At 46.6% G+C, this 19,056-nt stretch overlaps 1 protein-coding gene across 4 annotated transcripts in view; it reads left to right on the top strand.

The window, feature by feature from the left end:
• Nucleotides 1-19,056, top strand: part of ADD1 (adducin 1) — a 49,855-nt gene that overhangs the window by 11,339 nt on the left and 19,460 nt on the right. For 3 of the 4 annotated variants that reach the window (XM_081958964.1, XM_081958967.1, XM_081958966.1), the window contains exons 2-10: nt 1,431-1,640; nt 3,608-3,770; nt 6,182-6,333; nt 7,614-7,694; nt 10,416-10,565; nt 12,154-12,297; nt 12,393-12,491; nt 13,156-13,332; nt 16,175-16,525. In XM_081958964.1, the coding sequence (XP_081815090.1) occupies nt 1,449-1,640; nt 3,608-3,770; nt 6,182-6,333; nt 7,614-7,694; nt 10,416-10,565; nt 12,154-12,297; nt 12,393-12,491; nt 13,156-13,332; nt 16,175-16,525 (1,509 nt within the window). In that variant the 5' untranslated portion in view covers nt 1,431-1,448. The remainder of the gene's footprint in view (nt 1-1,430; nt 1,641-3,607; nt 3,771-6,181; nt 6,334-7,613; nt 7,695-10,415; nt 10,566-12,153; nt 12,298-12,392; nt 12,492-13,155; nt 13,333-16,174; nt 16,526-19,056) is intronic. The other variant, XM_081958965.1, reaches the window with a different exon arrangement.

A 19,056-nucleotide genomic window follows, 5' to 3' on the forward strand; every position in this document is an offset into this window, starting at 1 on the left:
TATATCAGCAACCACAATTGAGCCCCAAATTTCTGTTGCTAAGTGAGACATTTGTTAGGTGAGTGTTTGCCCCATTTTCTGACCTTCCTTGCCACAGTTGTTAAGTGAATCGCTGCGATGCTTAAATTAGTAACACGGTTGTTAAGCGAATCCGGCTTCCCCAGTGACTTTCCTTCTCAGAAGATCACAAAAGGGGATCGAGTGACCCCGGGAGACTGCAACCGTCATTGATGTGAGTCAGTTGTCTGAATTTTTGAACATGTGACCATGGGGATGTGGTCATCAAAACGGTCATAAGTCACTTTTTTTCAATGCTGTTGTAGCTTTCAGCAGTCACTAAACTATTGTAAGTCGTGGTGGAATCCTTAAAACTTTGGGGATTTTATATTGAGTTTTTGGGACTGTATGAAAAAATAGAAAATGTGATTTATGAACATTAACTGGTAATCATGAGAGCTCTGCAGATTTCTTTAACTCCTTTTTAAATACAGGTAACCCTCGACTTAGAGCGGTTGTAAATGCTTCCCTATGGTTGTAAGTGTGAAATAGAAAGTTACGCCAGTGAAAAAGTGACATGACTGTTTTCACACTCATGATCATTGCAACATCCCCATGGTCATGTGATTTATATTTGGGTGCTTCACAGCTGGCTCATATTTATGACCATTGCTATGTCCCAGGGTCATGTGAATCCCCTTTTGCGACTTTCTGATAAGCAAATGGTGAAGCCTTAACAACTACCGTGTTCCCCCCAAAATAAGACAGGGTCTTATTTTCTTTTGACCCCTGAAATAAGCACTTGGCCATATTTTTGGGGAGGCCTGATTATTTTTGAGGTGCAGGAGGCGGCGAGCGTGGTCAGCTCATGGCTGCTGCTGTGTTGCAATATTTTCGGGGAGGGCTTATTTTTGGAGAAAGGCTTATTTTAGCGCATGCACTCAAAAGCCCAATTGGGCTTATTATCCGTGAAGGTCTCATTTTTAGGGAAACAGGGTGTGTGACTAACGACTGCAGTGATGAGCTGTGGTGGCGCAGTGGTTAGAGTGCAGTACTGCAGGCTTCTGCTGCTGACTGCTGTCTGCCTGCAATTCCAGTTCGAATCTCACCAGGCTCAAGGTAGACTCAGCCTTCCGTCCTTCCAAGGTCAGTAAAATGAGGACCCAGATTATTGGGGGCAATAGGGTGTCTCTGTAAACCGCTTAGAAAGGGCTGTAAAGCACTGTGAAGCAGTATATAAGTCTAAGTGCTATTGTTATTCACTTAACAACTGGGACAAGAAAGATTGTAAAATGGGGCAAAACTCATTTAACAAATTTCTCACTTAGCGACGTAAATTCTGGGCTCAATTGTGGTCGTGCTGTTTCCAGTTGCTTTAACAGGAACCACTTGCTATCTATTTTTTAAAATGTATTTTCTTCTCACTTTTGCAGCCCTATTGAAACTGTACTATGAATGGTGAAACGAGAGCGGAGGTGGTAACTTCACCACCTCCAACAGCTCCACATAAAGAGAGATACTTTGACAGAGTGGATGAAAATAACCCTGAGTACTTGCGAGAGAGGAATATGGCCCCTGACCTTCGCCAGGATTTCAATATGATGGAGCAGAAGAAGAGAGTATCCATGATCCTCCAAAGTCCAGTAAGAATATATAATCAATTTCCCCCCCCAATGCGTTACCAAATGAAGAAGCATGGGTAACAAGTTCGATCCTAAGAATGCATAGCAAGCTACAAGAAAAGAAAAATGAGAAAATTTAATTAATTTAATTAAAATGCTCTGTGCGTTAAAGAAACTTTCAAACAATATACTGTATTTTTCGGAATATGATACACACACACCCCTAAGAGAGGGGGAAAATTTGGGTGTGTCTTATACACCAAATGTAGCCAAAAACAGATGCGAGGCATGGAGGAGGCGATGGTCTATGGCAATCCCTGCAGCTTGGAACAGCTCATTGGGGGTATTCCGCGAGGCCAATCCACCCGCCAATCAGCTGTTCATGCTGAATCAGGCTGCAATAACGTGCTGAAGCTGACCAGGCTGATCCCTATTTGCTGCAAGGAGGTGTCAGAGTTTGCAGCAGCAATCACATTCAGAAAGCACACACAAGTAACTGATTTAGCAGGATTCAGTAACTTCTCTTTATATATAATACATGAAGTAAAAATATACAATACCAAAAGCAGGTTTTCCAACGTGGCAGTTCAGCAGAGGAGAGAAGTTTCACTTTCAGTTTTAGTTTCAGATCTCAGCCCAGCATGCCGCTTTAGTACAGAACAAGCCACGCCCAGGCTCCTAGCTGCCTCCTTCCTTGTTGCTCACACAGCAAATACTGTTTGTTTCCAAAGAGCCCTCAACTCTCTCACACACTGACAGGACGCTAGCCAGATGAATACGATGGATGCTGGTAGGCAGAGGCAGATTTTTTTTTCCTGATTTTCCTCTCCAAAAACTAAGGTGCATCTTATACTGTGGAGTATCTTATACTGTGAAAAATATGGTAGATATAATGTGTGACCAAAGCCAGAAAAGCCTCTTAAAGTGCACATGTGTATGCATTTCCTTGAAATGTACTGCTTGTCTCTCTCTGTTTTTTACTTCAGATTTCTAATGCAGTTTCATTTGAAATGGTTCTGTGTGGGTGAAAAAGCCTTAAATAGCTCTTGAATCCATTGAACAAGCATTATGTATTTTTCTTCTTCTATGGTTACTGAACCAAAGCGATGATAAAATACCGGAATATTACACTCTTAATACTGCAGTACATGGACTTCAGAGAATTAAGAGGTGCTTGCAGGCCAATTTTGTTTCCTACATAAGATTGGTAAATCAGTGTAATCAAAGCTACACAATATTTTGTGACACCCTCTCTCCTTGAAAAGTGCTACGGATACTCTTTGATTTACAACCGTTTAATGAGGGAACAGAATTACAACAGTCTCAGAAAAGATGGAACAACTTCTGGCTTTCGGGCAAACGTTTTACACACACACACCACATAACACACGATCTGGATGCTCAGCAACATGTTTGCACTTACCACTGGATTGTCAACTACCCTGTAATTATGTGATCACCAGTTGCAGTTTTCTCTGCTGGCTTCCCCATGAAATCATTGGGGAAACAGGTAGGAAAGGTTTGCAAGCTGCTGCCACCTGCTGAGAAGACCCCCTCCAATCTCTGGAGGCTAACTGAAAGAGTTGCCTACTGAGGGGAGCAGAAATTCTCCCTTGGAGAATTTCCCTCAAAATTGTCTGCTGAGGGGAGCTGAAATTTCCTCGAGAATTTCCCTCAGATTTATCTGCTGAGAGGAGCTGAAATTCCCTCGGAGAATTTCCCTCAGAGTTGTCTGCTGAGGGGAGCTGAAATTCCCTCGGAGAATTTCCCTCAGAATTGTCTGCTGAGGGGAGCTGAAATTTCCTCAGAATTTCCCTCAGAGTTGTCTGCTGAGGGGAGCTGAATTTTTCAAGCCAGATCCTGAAAATTTCCGCTCCGTTCCTGCACCCTAGCAAAGGAGCCTACTTTTACGCAAGGAGTTGGACACCAAGTCAAGTCCACGGCTCCTTCAAGCAGCCTTTTCACATGCACTGTTGCTCTGTTATTAGGCATTCTGTGAAGAATTGGAATCCATGATCCAGGAACAGTTCAAGAAAGGAAAGAATCCTACAGGCCTGCTGGCTCTACAACAGATTGCAGACTTCATGACAGCCAACGTTCCCAACGTCTACCCATTAGCTCCGCAAGGAGGCATGACTGCCTTAAACATGAGTGAGTGAGAGAGGGGGAAGGGCTGATGACACCTTGGCTGTACAGGTTGTCCTTGACTAACGACCGCAATTGAGCCCAAAGTTTCTCCTCTTGTTAAGTGAGTTTTGCCCCATTTTACGGCTTTTCTTGCCACAGTTCTTACATGAATGCTTCCCCCTTGACTTTCCTTGTCAGAAGATCACAAAAGGGGATCAACAAGGCCTTGGGATACAGCGAAGGCCGTAAATATGAACCGGTCGCCAAGCCTCTGAATTTTGATCCCCTGATCGTGGCAAGGCCGCAAAATTCATAACTCTGAAAAATGACCCAAAGTCATTTATTTTTGCACTGCCCTTGTAACTTTGAGTGGCCACTGAAAGGACTGTTGTAAGTCAAGAACCACCCTTAGTACCGTGTTTCCCCGAAAATACGACAGGGTCTTATATTTTTTTGACCCACGAAATATGGCCTTGGGCTTATTAAAGGGGGAGGGCTTATTAATTTTCAGGTGCAGGAAGCAGCAAGCCCACCAGCCCCACCCTCTCCGTCCCACCATAATAATAATAATAATTTATTAGATTACATTTCTAGACCGCCCCCTCTCCCATCTGCATGCATGCGGCCACAATGACCCAAGTTCTCCTTGCATCCTGGACTTCGCCTGTCCTGCTTGCTGGCCGCGGAACAGCTGACTGTGCTGCTCTGGCCTCGCGGGGGGGGCGGAGCTCTTCCTGGCAGAACGAACGAACACACACACACACATACACCCTTCCCCTCCAAGGCAGCCACATCCCTTCACTAACTTGCTTTCCAGCTCCATTCTCCGTTCCACGTTCAGGACAAGAAAAGTAGACTGTGTGCCTTTGGTAAAAAAAATACCAGAAAATACCTTCCAAGTTCTCGCAAAAAAATAATAATAATCTCGTGAAGTTGGAAGTAAATTAACAAACTACTTTTCTTGCCCTGCACGTGGCAGTGGAGAATGAAGCAGGAAAGCAGGTTAGTGGAGGGATGTGGCTGCTTTGGGGGGGGGGGTAGGGATCGATCTCACACACACCCACACACCATCCTTTCCTTGGGAGCTCTGCACAGACGCAAAGAAGGCTTCGGATAAAGCATTTGGGGGATGTGCGTCTGCGCTGAAATCCCAAGGAAAGAACGATTGCCAGGAAAAGGGGTGGGTGGGATTTTGCTTCTTATCCTATGTGCTGAGCTTCAGAACAGGGTAAGAGGAAGGAAAATCTCCCCTCCCCATTTTCAAGCCGTTTGCAAAAATGACTCATTCCGAGCCTTCAATCCTGCAATATGCTGAAGGCTCGAAATGGAACGTTTTTGCAAACCGTTTGAAAATATGGAGGGGGATATTCCTGCCTTTCCCCGTTTCTGAAGGTCACAGGATAAGAGACAAAATCTTCCCTCCCGCACGCCTTCAATCCTGCAATCCTGGATAATGTGAAGGCTTGGAATGTGGGGTTTTTCAAACCTCTTGAAAATGGGGAGGGGGGATTTCGTCTCTCACGTATCCTGTTCTCAGTCTGTGCTGACCTTCAGAACCGGGGGAGAGGCAGGAATATCTCCCTCCTCATTTTCAAGCCGTTCGCAAAAACGCCCCATTTCGAGCCTTCAGTGTGAATATGCAGGTGAGAAGTGACCTCCTGTAGGCATTTAAATCCATACTCTTGGGACATCGGAAGAAGCCCTGCGAGGAGACGCTGCTGCCGAAGTGCAGGAAATCTCTCCCCCCCCCCCAACCTGCAGATCGTCCTTTCAAAGAGGAGTTTCACCAGGATGAAGAGGTGGCTGAAGGCGGCGTTTGTGTCACCTTCATCCTGGTGAAACTCCTCTTTGAAAGGACGATTTGCACATTTTTGGGGGGGGATTTCCTGCACTTCGGCAGCAGCGTCTCCTCGCAGGGCTTCTTCCGATGTCCCAAGAGTATGGATTTTAATGCCTTCTTTTCCTGTTCCGTGGACGGAATTGCGAGCTGTGACTGTCACCGTTAGGCAAGGAGGGCCTGAGGCATTTGGGTTGTGTTGCGTGGGCTCTGGCTTCTTTTGCAGCAGCGATTGGCTGCAAAAGCGACCGGCATTTGCTGTAGGTAGAGGCCTGAGCGGCACCCGCGAATCAGCTGTTTTGTGAACGCAGCGGCCCAACTGATCCGATTAAGGGGCCAAGAAGCCCTGAGGTGACCGGGGAAGGGAAGGGCTGCCTCCTGTTCTGGCTAAACCCACCCCTTCACTAGGGCTTATTTTAGGGGGAGGGTTTATATTTTTGCCCATCACGAAAATCTGGCATGGCTTAGTTTCAGGACATGTCGTATTTTCAGGGAAACATGGTAGTTTTGCATTTTAACCATTGGCAATTATTTTAATTACTACAACAGAGAGACGCTCCTATTAAAACTGCGTTTTTGACCGTATCTTTTCTTTCAGGCCTCGGTATGGTGACCCCCGTGAACGATTTGCGGGGATCGGATTCCATCGCTTACGAGAAAGGAGAGAAGTTACTACGGTGCAAATTGGCCGCTTTCTACAGGCTGGCCGATCTATTTGGCTGGTCGCAGCTTATTTACAATCACATCACTGTGAGTATGCAGTTCCCCAGGAGAAATAAAACGTTGGGGGGGGGGGGGAATTCTGATCACATTCAAGCCAAGCCCCAAAGCAATAAAGTTATAACCCGCCTAAACTAAACGAATCAAAATTGTCTTTAGCCCTGCAGGAGCAGATAGGTTCACTCTTGAACTTAAAGGGGAATCAGAATATTTTGAAGTATGGAACAGATTTTATGATTGGTATAAGACAAGGTGACAAGACTGGAACAAATGTATATATTGTGTTTGGACAGAAGGATAGACAATGTATTAAGTAGATTAATTGTTAATGGTTGAAACCAGCTGTATATAATGTGAATGTATGGTCACCTCGACTCTGCGGTATTGCATTATTTTAATTGTAAAAATAATAAAAATATATTTTTAAAAATTGTCTTTAGCCTTAAAGAGAAGCAGCTGTCACCTACCTCTGGGCAGTCGTCCGACATGAGAATCTGTCCCACTGGGGGTAAGGGTGCGTGGGCATTCTCACGTAGAACGACTGCACAGAGGTAGGTGTGACTTCTGCTTCTGTGTGTGCGTGTGATTTTTTTTTTAAGGCAAAGGACAATTTTGTCTTTTTCCTTTTTCATGCTGGCAGCATGAACTGGGAGAATCTGCCCCACTGTTGGGGGGGGGGGGGATTTTCTTCCTTGGAATTTGCCTCCTCCTGGTGTAAATTGGCAGGTCCAGTTTGTCTAGGGTGAGGGATCTAGTGAGCACAGCAAAATACCATCTTCCTCCCTCCTTCCCTTTCCTTTTCATTTCCTTCCTTCCTTCTCTCCCTCCCTCCCTTTTTTCTTTTTTTCTTTCCTTTTTTCTTTCCTTCTTCCTTCTTTTTGTTTCCTTCCTTCCTTCTTGCCTCCCTCCCTCCCTTTTTGTTTCTTTTCTTTTCCTTCCTACCTTCCTACTCCTTTTCTCCTTTATCCTTCCTTCCCTTGAACAGATTTATGGATTCCATTAGCCTTTGTGCTTAAGGATAGGTATCAGGTTTACTGTTTTTGCTGAGATCCAAAACAGGGATCCTCTCTGCTAAAGCCTATTTGCAACTACAGAATGGCCAATGCGGTTAGTGAGAATCCGGCATCGTTGTGCTGAGGAAGCAAAAGAGGGAAATTCGGGTCAGTTGGGGGGAGGACCCCAAAGGACCACCTTTGCAAAATCAGCAGAACTCTTTTAGATCTATCGATTTTTCAATCTATCTTGAGTTTTGTGCATTTCAGATTTTGGCTCTCAGAGCTTTGCGTCTCCTTCCTTCTTTGTATTTGCAGGTCAGAGTAAATATGGAGCAAGAACATTTTCTGATTGTGCCTTTTGGACTTCTCTACAGTGAAGTTGCCGCATCCAGCTTGGTAAGTGAAAAATTAAAAAAAACAACAACACAACCCTTGAATGTCTTCCTCATTGAGCCAATTGGAAGAAGTGCCTGCCATGCTTAAACCTCAGATTGGGGCCTTCTTATTTAAGGCTTCATTTCTCAAATATGCCACCCCTGCAATATGCCATGACCTGGGTGTTGTGGTAACCTGCTTGCACTTACCACCTGTTGTCAGGTACCTGGCATTACGTGAATGCCAGTTGCAACCTTCTCTGCTGCCTTCTCCATAAATGGAGCTTTGTGCTTTCGCTCATCGCTTGTACAGCTCGATTCCTAACAGGTTGCAGCCCAGTATTGGGCCATGAACTGGGAGTTAAGAGGCCCCTGATCTAGAGGGTTGACAGGAGGGGGCTGAATCGGGGAGGCACCCTCCCTCTAGAAAAACCATATCCTCCTCTCCGGATTTTCTGGAAGGCGAGAAGAGGCCTCTGGGAGCTACTAATGTCGGGCAAATAAAACCGGTGCTCATTCCTTACTCTTAATTTTGTATTTTTATTTCTGTTCCTGGACGTTGAAATGTGCCGCTGTTGTTACTCCCTGTGGCTTTTGTTTTTATTTATGCCTTGACGTAAGCGGTCTATAAACTCATAAATAAATAAAACAAGACGCTTTAACTTGATGGTTGCTAATGAAAGGGAAGCCATCTTGACGACGATTCCGACTTAAGCTTTCAAACCTTGTGGAAGAGCTCAAAGTCAAAGATGTCTTCCTAAGTCACACGTTGCACACGTTGTGTAAAAGTGATTTGAATTATAAAGTCATTAACCAGGTTCCTGCTTCCAAGATGCCTCGCCCTAGAGTCAAGAAAGAATGTGGGGGAAATAAATTATCCCAATGTCCTTGGATTCTCTATGGTGTTTCATCTAAAAACAAAAACAAAAAAATCTTTTAACTGTAAAAACTTTTCTGCAGATCAGCATCATAAATACCCAACTTCCATCCATCCTCCCACCCTCCCTCCCTCCTTCCCTCTCCCCCCCCCCCACTGCCATGCATGACTTCTGAGGTGTCAAAAAAAAGTTAATACAATCCTTGGTTATATAAACAGAGGCATAGAATCAAAATCACTTGAAGTATTAGCACCGCTTTATAGAAACTTACTTAAGGCCACATCTGAAGCACCGTATCCAGTTTTGGTCGCCACATTACAAAAAAGATGTTGAGGCTTTGGAAAAAGGGCAAAAGAAGAGCAACTAAGATGATTAAAGGCCTGGAGACTAAAACATACAAAGAACGGTTGCAGGAACTGGGTATGGCCAGTCTAGAGAGAAGAAGGGGGGGCATGATAGCAGCATCCCAATATTTGAGGGGCTGCCCCAAAGAAGAAGGGGTCAAATTAAAGCACCTGGAGGCAGGACAAGAAACAATGGATGGAAGAAACCTGGAACTAAGGCAGGGGTGTCCAAACTTGGCAACTTTAAGACTTGTGGACTTCAACTCCCAGAATTCCCCAGCCAGGGGAATTCTGGGAGTTGAAGTCCACAAGTCTTAAAGTTGCCAAGTTTGGACACCCCTGAACTAAGGGGTCCCGGTGTGTGGAAGCCGTACGGGTCTGGATGGATGACAACCGACTCAAGCTCAACCCCTCCAAGACGGAGTGGCTGTGGGTTCCGGCCCACCGGTTCAACCAGTTAACCTTATCTCTGGCCATCGGGGGCGTACAACTGGCCCCCATGGAGCGGGCGCGCAATTTGGGCGTCCTCCTGGATGCCCGGCTGTCCATGGATGATCATGTGACAGCCGTGGCAAGGGGGGCGTTCCACCAGGTTCGCCTGGTGCGCCAATTGCGCCCCCTATTGGACCGGGGTGCCTTACGCACAGTCACTCATGCGCTGGTGACGTCTCGCCTCGACTACTGCAACGCTCTCTACATGGGGCTTCCCTTGAGATGCATCCGGAGACTACAGTTGGTCCAGAATGCGGCCGCGCGGGTGATTATGGGGAGTACTAGGTACTCCCATGTGACACCTCTCCTGCGCGAGCTGCACTGGCTTCCTGTGGTCTATCGGGTGCGTTTCAAGGTTTTGATAACGATCTTCAAAGCGCTCCATGGCACAGGACCTAGCTACTTGCGGGATCGTATTCTGCCCCATACATTTAACTTTGTAATTTTACCTAGGGGATTTTAAACTACAATTTTAATTTTTGAATTTTATCTCCACTTATCTGTCTACCTCCTCCACGTATACGTCTGCATTTATGTGTGTGTATTGTCTATATTTGTATTCCATGTTTTTTATTGTACGCCGCCCCGAGTCCTTCGGGAGAGGGTGTGGCTAATCAAATAAAATTTTATTATTATTATTATTATTATTATTATTATTATTATTATTAAGGAGAAACATTTTGACAGTGAGGACAACCAGTGGACTGATTTGCCTCCAGAGGTTGTGGGTGCTTCTTCCCTGGAGGTTTTTAAGAGATTGTACCGTCAATTGTCTGAAATGGTAGACATGCTTGAGCTTAGAGATCCCTTCCAGTTTCTATTCTACAACTCTACTCACTCTCTTCTTCATGATTCTATTCTGCTCTATTCTATTCCACATTTTCTATTCTATTCTATTCACTATATTCTATTTTCCATTGCACCCCACTCCCCACCCCATTGTCTTTCAGGTGACCGGGAGTCCCTTTCCCTCCTGCAGGGAGAGAGTTAGAGTAACTCCCAGCCTTTCACACCATCTTCTCTTGTCAGGTCAAAGTGAACTTCCAAGGGGACGTCATTGACCGCGGAAGCACCAACTTGGGGATCAACCCGGCTGGCTTCACGTTGCACTCGGCCATCTACGCCGCCCGCCCGGATGTCAAGTGCATAGTTCACATCCACACTCCCGCCGGAGCAGCGGTAAGAGAGTTCTCTTGTCTTCTAGCTGGGAAATAGCAAAGAGCAGGCCATCCTCGACTTACGGCCCTTCACTTAGTGACTGTTTGAGGTTACAACGGCGTTAGGGGGGGGGAAATGACTCACGGCCATTTTGCACGCTTTATGACCGCTGCGACATTCCCACGGTCACCTGATTTGTGTTTGGGTGCTTGACAGCTGACTCACATTTACATCCGTTGCCGTATCTCCAGGGATCACGCAGATCCCCTTCTGCGGCCTTCTGACAAGCACAAATCAGTTGCTTATCCATCGGGTTACTAACTTAGCAACTGCAGTGATTCACTTAACAACTGAGGCAAGACAGGTCGTAAAACGGAGCAAAGTGCACTTAACAAATTTCTCACTTAGCAGCATAAATCTTGGGCTCTGTTGTGGTCGTACGTTGAGGGCTAGTGGTCATAACGAAGGAGACAGGCTGTCTGCATAGGGCAGGGCTGGGCAAGCGTGACAATTCTATGACCTGTGGACTTTAAATCCCAGAATGCCTGAGCCAAAAAGGGGAGTTTTGCTACACAGCTTCTGACGTGTCCAGTAAAATAATCACTTGTTGAATTAATGCTTTCTGGAAACCATAGAATAATAACTAGGGCTATATTGCTATTATCCTTTTCCTATTTCCTATTTCCTATAGCATGCTATGACTATCACTTTGTTGTATGTACCTTATGATTTATGTGGATTCCTTTATTTAGCATCTTATGACTATCAGTGAATGTTGTGTATCTTATTTGTATTTTATGGTTATGATGGTGAGTTATCACTTGTTGTTTGCATGTGCAATGATAGCTTATGCAGCAGAGAAAAATTCCTTGTGTTCTGTTCTGTTCCATTCTATTCTATATTCCATCCCATTCTCCTTCTTTCCTCCTCCTCTTCCTCCTCTTTATTCCCTAGGGAAAGGGCCATTCACCGTCCACCTGTGCTTTTACTCCTGAGTTGACCCCTGTTCTTTAGCCGCTCCCTTCCTCTGACAACTCTGCGCATGCGCACACTGGGAACAGGCTCCAGTTGTTCTTCTGTCCCGCTGATATCCGACTCTGAAGGCAGCTGATAACTCTCGGACAGCCCTGGCCCCCTCTCTGCCTCTGACGCAGAGCCCTCATCAGAGCCTTCCCCAGATTCCAGGATTGGCCCATCTTCCTCCCCAACCTCTTTGCTATCCGAGTGTGACACCAGCTCTGCTGGCTGCTGGCCGCTGGCCACAACAGCTCATCTCATCTCTGCTCTGCTCTGCTCTAGTCTAAATTCTATATTCTAATCTAATTCTTCATTCTGCTATGTTCCGTTCCATTCCACTCCATCCTATCCTGTCTATCAGGATTTTTCAAAATGGCTGCTCTCAGTCACGGGCCTCAGTTTTACTTTCCCGTTAAGTTTTTGAGAACTTGTTTCTTTCTCAGGAATGAGGTTTAGAGATGTCTTTTCCAGATGAGAAAATTGTCCCCCCCTCCCCCCCTCTCCAAAGTTGTCTTTGAGAGCCAACATTTGTAGGTAAGATGATAACAGATTCGTAGACTGCTGTCAGTAAAATCCATGATGACATCCTCAGGTATCCGCGATGAAACGCGGTCTCCTGCCCATCTCGCCAGAGGCACTGTCTCTCGGAGAAGTGGCCTACCACGATTACCACGGCATTCTCGTGAACGAGGAGGAGAAAGTCCTGATTCAAAAGAATCTGGGCCCCAAAAGTAAAGTGAGTATCTACCCCATCCCATTTACAAGGACCTGCTGAAAACATGGAATTTGTCTGACTCCCAGCGTCTTTGTTTCTGTCCTTGGCTCCTCCAGGTCCTCATACTCCGAAATCACGGCTTGGTCTCTGTCGGAGAAAGTGTGGAGGAGGCTTTCTATTATATTCACAATTTGGTTGTTGCGTGTGAGATCCAAGTAAGCAACGTTCTTTCTTGATTTATCTATTTTGAGTTGGCTTGGGAAACTGCCTAATCCAAGCAGAAAAGCACGCCTATGGAAAAGGCGTAGCGGAATTTGAATTTAATACCAAAAGTGTGACGGGTCCCGACTGACGAACCCAACCAAAGTAAGCACAGACGAGACGATCCAATCTCTGAATGCGGAGGTTTATTGAGTACGTCATTCCGCCACCGATGAGGGCAAAACCAGATCTGACCATTTCGCGTGCAAACCCACTTAGTCAAAGTTCAGGTTCTCCCTCCTTCCCTCTCTCCAGTTCGATCGGATCACAGTGTCCAATGGAGCCTGCTGGTTTTGTTATAAGAAATTCTTTTGGCTCTGCTAATCACCTGCAGAAACGTCCTTGGTTCTCATGGCTGGCATCTCAATGTCTGGAACCAACGTTCTATCTCCCCCTTCCCTCCGCCCGTAGTTTGTTGGCAGTCTGAGAAGCGGTAATAATTGCAACAGCAAAAAGCAGCTTTTGAAGCTTGGCAGGGGAAAAAAACACACTGCCCCCTTTAATTAAAGAGACAAATGCTACTAGAGGGGTGGTAACAGTGGAAGGTGGCCCAGATTAGATGGTACGGTGGGTGCTTGATTTATTTCTTCTAACTATTATTTGCTTTTTACTTTGCAGGTACGGACGCTGGCCAGCACAGGGGGGGCAGACAACTTGGTCCTGCTGGATCCCAGCAAATACAAATCCAGGCCTCACTGCCACGAGTCTGTCGCGGGGGATGGCACAGCGCCTCACCCCAAATGGCAAATTGGAGAACAAGAATTCGAAGCCCTCATGCGAATGCTGGACAATTTGGTAAGCCAAAGTCCTGCTGCTCCCTAGAGAGTCCCTCTAGGCGAGATGGGCAGCTGTACAAATACGATAAGAGGATGGATGGGACGGGCAGACAGACAGATAAACGGCTGTCTCTTAATATCAGGAATCTCTTGTGGCTGACGCCCTCGAGATTTTGTTCTTCCTTAAGGAGGAGTTTCTCTCCCCCCCCCCGTGGATTTAACTCCATTAGTCATTGTAGACCAGGGGTGTCCAAACTTGGGAACTTTAAGACTTGTGGACTTCAACTCCCAGAATTCCCCAGCCAGCTCTGCTGGCTGGGGAATTCTGGGAGTTGAAGTCCACAAGTCTTAAAGTTCCCAAGTTTGGACACCCCTGTTGTAGACTGTAGGGGGGGCTATTCACCTCCGTTTCAAGGCCCCTGAGCCAGCCCTGTTGGAAGACATGTCTCTGGTCACATGACAAGCATGAGGTCGCAGAGCGCTGTGACCTTCCCACCAGAGTGGTACCTATTTATCTACTCGCAATTTGCATCCTTTCCAACTTCTACGTTGGCAGGAGCCGGAGCAAGTAATGGGGAGCTCCACTCCGTCACACGTCCCGAACTTGGGCCACCGGCTTTCCAGCCAACAAGCCCGGCGTCTTAACCCCTGAGCGGCTGCGCTGCCTTTAAGGAGAACGCAGACGAGAGTGAAACACAACGCTCAAAGCTTGATCAATCATCGCAGCGCCAGAGGAATCTTTCAGCAACACTTAATGTTCCTTTCTATCTGCAGCCTCAGGGCTGAATTTGTGGTTCAGGGTTGGACGCTTCATTATCCAGCTCGTTGGGTAATGAAAGGGCTGCGAGCCAACAGCCAAGAGAGCGCTATGAAGTCCACAATTCTTCTTCTTTTTTTTTTAATAATATCTGCAGAGTTTACTTCCACCTTCAAGGCCGCGTCCTTCACTCCTGATTTACTTGGTCTGTTCACGGAAAAGTAGGACCACAAAGTCTGTAGAGATTCTCAGCCATCCTGTTCAGCGTTGTCCCACAGGTGCTTTTTTCAGGAGGCAACTGAGCTTGTTTTTTTTTCTTTTGAAGAGGTTTCACCTTCTCATCCAAGAAGCTTCTTCAGCTCTGACTGGATGGAGGAGAATGGAAGGATTTATATTCCTTGCAGACAGCTGGTCATTCGCATCCTTCAAGGACCAGAGGTGGTATTCAGCAGGTTCTGACCAGTTCTGGGGAACCGGTAGAGGAAGATTTGAGTAGTTCGGAGAACCGGTAAATACCACCACAGACTGGCCCCACCCCCATCTATTCTCTGCCTCCCGAATCCCAGCTGATCGGGAGGGAATGGGGATTTTGCAGTATCCTTCCCTTGCCGTTCCCATCAAACCAAGCCATGCCCACCAAGCCACAACCACAGAACCGGTAGTAAAAAAAAATTGAATCCCACCACTGTCAAGGGCCCTCTAAAACAGAGGTCCCCAAACATGGCAACTTTTAAGACTTGTGGAGTTCAACTCACAGAATTCTCCAGCTGGAGAAAACTGTGAGTTGAAATCCACAAGTCTTAAAAGTTGCCAAGTTTGGGGACCTCTGCTCTAAAAGGATGCAAGTGACCAGCTGTCTGCAATGAGTATAAATCCTTCCATTCCCCACCATCCAGTCAGAGCTCAAGAAGCTTCTTGGATGAGAAGGGAAACGTCTTCAAAGAAAAAGATAAAAGTCCAGTTGCCTTCCGGAAAAAACAAAAAACAACCTTTGGGAGAAACTGACCATAGTTATTGCAAAAGGGGTTAGTGAGGAAGGGGGCAGATCCTCCATACAATCCAGTACACCTTCCAAAATCAAAGGAAAGGGTGGAAAATCCCACAGCTTCCCATGTTTCAGGCCAGAGACATCTCTTGCTGCACATGGCTGTTAAGAGGACAATCATGTTGTCAGGAAGAACAGGGGGGCCGAGCAGCTGTTGCTTGGAGGATGGGGAGGAGCTCTGGGCTGATCAGACCCAGGAGAGCCCAGGCTGAAGGCAAGAACTGAAGACCCAGCTCAAAAGAAGAAAACACAACAACACAATAAGGAGTGTTGTGGCGCTGTGGTTAGAATGTGGTATTGCCGGCTAACTCTGCCAACTGCCAGGAGTTATCCTGAGCGGCTCAAGGTTGACTCAGCCTTCCATCCTTCCGAGGTCGGTAAAATGAGGACCCAGATTGTTGGGGGATAATAGGCTGGCTTTATAAACTGCTTAGAGAGGGCTGACAAAGTGCTATTGCTAGTCCCTCCCTCCCTCCCTCCTTTCCTACTGTTTTCCTCTCTCCACCTTTCCTCTTTCTTCCCTATTCCCTTCCTCCCCCTTCCTGCCTTCTTTCCTTCCATCCATCCATCCATTGTGCACAGTGGTTAGAATGCAGTATTGCAGGCTAACTCTGCCCAGTGCCAGCAGTTCGATCGTGACCAGCTGAAAGGTTGACCCTGCCTGCCTGCCTGCCTGCCTGCCTGCCTGCCTTCCTTCCTTCCTTCCTTCCTTCCTTCCTTCCTTCCTTCCTTCCTTCCTTCCTCCCTCCCTCCCTCCCTCCCTCCCTCCCTCCCTCCCTCCCTCCCTCCCTTCCAATTAAAATGCAGTATTTCAAGCTAACTGCTCAGTGCCAGCAGTTCAGTCCTGACCGGCTGGAGGTTGACTCAGCCTTCCGTCCTTCCGAGGTCGGTAAAGTGAGGACCCAGATTATTGGGGGCAAGAGGCTGACTCTGTAAACCACTTAGAAAGGACTGGGAAGCACCGTGAAGTGGTATATATCAGTCTTAAGTACTATTGCTATCCCTGAGGAAACCTGGCCTTTGACCTTGACTGATTTTCCTCCTGTGGTGTTTCTTCAGGGTTACCGGACAGGCTACCCGTATCGATGCCCTGCTCTGAGGGAGAAGACTAAAAAGTTCAGTGAGGCGGAGATTCCCGCTGCCGTCACCGGCTACTCTTTTGCTAGTGACGGGGACTCGGGCACTTGCTCTCCTCTGAGGCATAGCTTTCAGAGACAGCAGCGAGAGAAGGCCAGGTGGCTAAATGCCAGCCGAGGGGATGACCCAGCTGAAGAAGGGCAGGATGGCGGCGGCGGCAGCCCCAAGTCGAAGACTAAGGTGTGGACGAACATTACACACGATCACGTGAAACCCTTGCTGCAGTCTCTCTCGTCCGGTGTCTGCGTGCCAAGCTGTATTACCAACTGCTTGGTCTGTGCCTACCTTACTGTTCATAGTTAGATGATGTAGAGCGACCGTTGGCGGCAGCTGCTGGGAGGCTTTGGACGCAAACCAGCCTCACGGGTGTCCTCCTGATTCCCCGGGGTGGCAGCGGGAAAGTACATTCCTGCCTCTCAGGCAAACAGTCCTTCCGTGGCCCCTGGGAGTGACGCCCACTACTTAAATTGCTTTACGGCGGATGGATACTGTGCCGTCTTCCCTTCTGGGCTCAACTCCCTGCTTACTTTTTAAACGAATGATCGGGGCTACCTTGGCCTTACAACGGCCCAGCCTTCTAATGGTGTTTTTTTAAAAAAATCTTCTTTTAAAAAATCCCATGGCTTTAGACTCCCTTAGAGAGTTTTCTAGACGAAGCTGGATTGACAGATCTGCTTTTGCAATCTGTCAACCTCCGTCGTAGTTGAGATTTCAGCCGAACCTTGGGATTCTGAGCCAGGTGCCCTCTTGTTTTTTCCCATTGGTCCTGAAGCCTCCCAGGGGTGACCCCTCCTCTTCTGCATGAAATGTTGCATGTGAGTAGGTGGCCGTAATTGAAGAGTCTTTCCTGCGGGGTTAGCCGGGGAGTGGGGTGGGGTGGGTGGAGGCGGCATGATAAAGTTCGGCTCAGGTGTGGTCCAGAAGGGGCTTGGCGGCGCTGCCTCCGAAGGGCCCTTCGGCCTCCAGGGCCCACAAGGCGGATAGCTAACAGCTGCTTAGAGATAGTGATGTCAAACCCAGATGTGCATGTGGCTGGTGGGTGATCTGGATTATTCTAGAGCTGAGCAGAGAAACCGGCAGCCCTTCAAAGCTACTCAAAGGGCAGCACAGTTTAGGTTTCGGCGTAAAGGAGCCATCCGGTTGAACGTTTAGTTACATTCAATTCCTGTTTTCCTTTGCGTCTCTCGACGCAAAGCCCAATGCTGCTTACCGTGTTTTTCAGAGTATAAGACACACTTTCACCCCCTAAAAGAGAGTGAAAATTTGGGTGCATCTTATACACTGAATGTAGTCCTGCCCACCCGCATGCCCCCACCTTTTGGCCTCTGCCTCCCAGTAATTTGCCTCCTTGCAGCAAACAACGTGTTTCCGTTTCAGCACAGCCTGATTAGCACAAGCAGCTGATTGTCGGTTGGATTGGTCTCCCAAGGACCAGCTGTTTCAGGCTGCAAGGATTGCCATTCCCTATTGCCGCCTTTGCACGCCCCATTTTCGGCCTCTGTGCGCCCCATTCCGATTCCTGCTGCCCAGAACAGCCAGAAACTGAGGCGCGAGGAGGCAGCGATAGAGAATGGCAATCCCTGCAGCCTGAAACAGCTGATCCTCAGGAGGTCGATCCAATCGCCAATCGGCTGCTTGTGCTAATCAGCCTGTGCTAAAATTAAAACTGAAACACACTGTCTGCTGCAAGGAGGCAAATTGCAGGGAGACGGGGCAGATTTTTTCCCCTTGTGCTAATCGGGCTAAACTCAAACAGGCTGTTTACTGCCTGCTGCAAGGAGGCAAATTGCTGGGAGGCAGAGGCAGATTTTTTTCCCCTTGTTTTCCTTCCCAAAAGCTAGGTGCGTCTTATACTCCGAAAAATACGGTAATTTGGGGTCTTGGCTTTTCAGGATTATTATTGGGGAATGCAGTTGCTCTTATACACACTTAATGGGAAAACAGAGGGGAGACCGAGTCTTGGATTATGAAGTGATTTTTCTTCCTTTTTTAAAAAAAAATGCTAACTACTGTCAGACGTTGAAATATAACTTCTTTGGGAAATAGCAAAATCAAAACGTGCGTAAGAGTTTTGTATTTTCTTAAGCACCCAAATCGAGCTGAAGACCAATGAAAACTGAAATTACCACTGGAATACAATCTTATTTTGACACATTAGTAGAACACCTTTCAATCCCTATCCAGTAACTTCTGGTGTGTATATTTGATTTTTTTTTTGAATGTGCTTTTAAAAAAAAATCCAGTATGCTAAGGTTCTTAACATTGTTGCTAAATATCTTTAGTAAAAAGCTGGAGTAATTTTTATGGGAAAAGATAAGAACCAGTGAGTATCCATAGCTCCATGTTCATTCTATTTTTTTACTTCATATTTGCAAAACATTTTAAAATTATGTTGCTTTTTAAGGAGTTCTATTTCTGGCTTTTCAGAATCATTTTTGGGAGGAGTAGTATTTATACAAAAGTGTAAAACGGATTCGATTCAGAGTCGAAAGCTTACCCATGCAATAAGTTGGATGATTAACGGGGCCAAACATACCCTTTTGAAAGAATAAATCTCATATTCATATTGGTAGGGCAAACTTACCTTCTAAGTTGCTAACTTTACTGGTTAAATTAAGCAACCTCCTGCAAAAATCCTATTTGTAAAGTGCTTTTTTTCCCCAGCTTCGGAGATGTGTTCTTTCTTTCTTTCTTTTTTTAATATATGAAGCCATAAGCTTTATATAATACGACGACATCACCAAACTCACTTCTGTTAGGCTGCTCCATCTATCTGTCTGTGTAACAAAACGGTTTTGAAATTT

Source organism: Natrix helvetica (assembly GCF_964273705.1).
Source record: "Natrix helvetica genome assembly, chromosome: 7".
NCBI lineage: Eukaryota > Metazoa > Chordata > Lepidosauria > Squamata > Natricidae > Natrix > Natrix helvetica.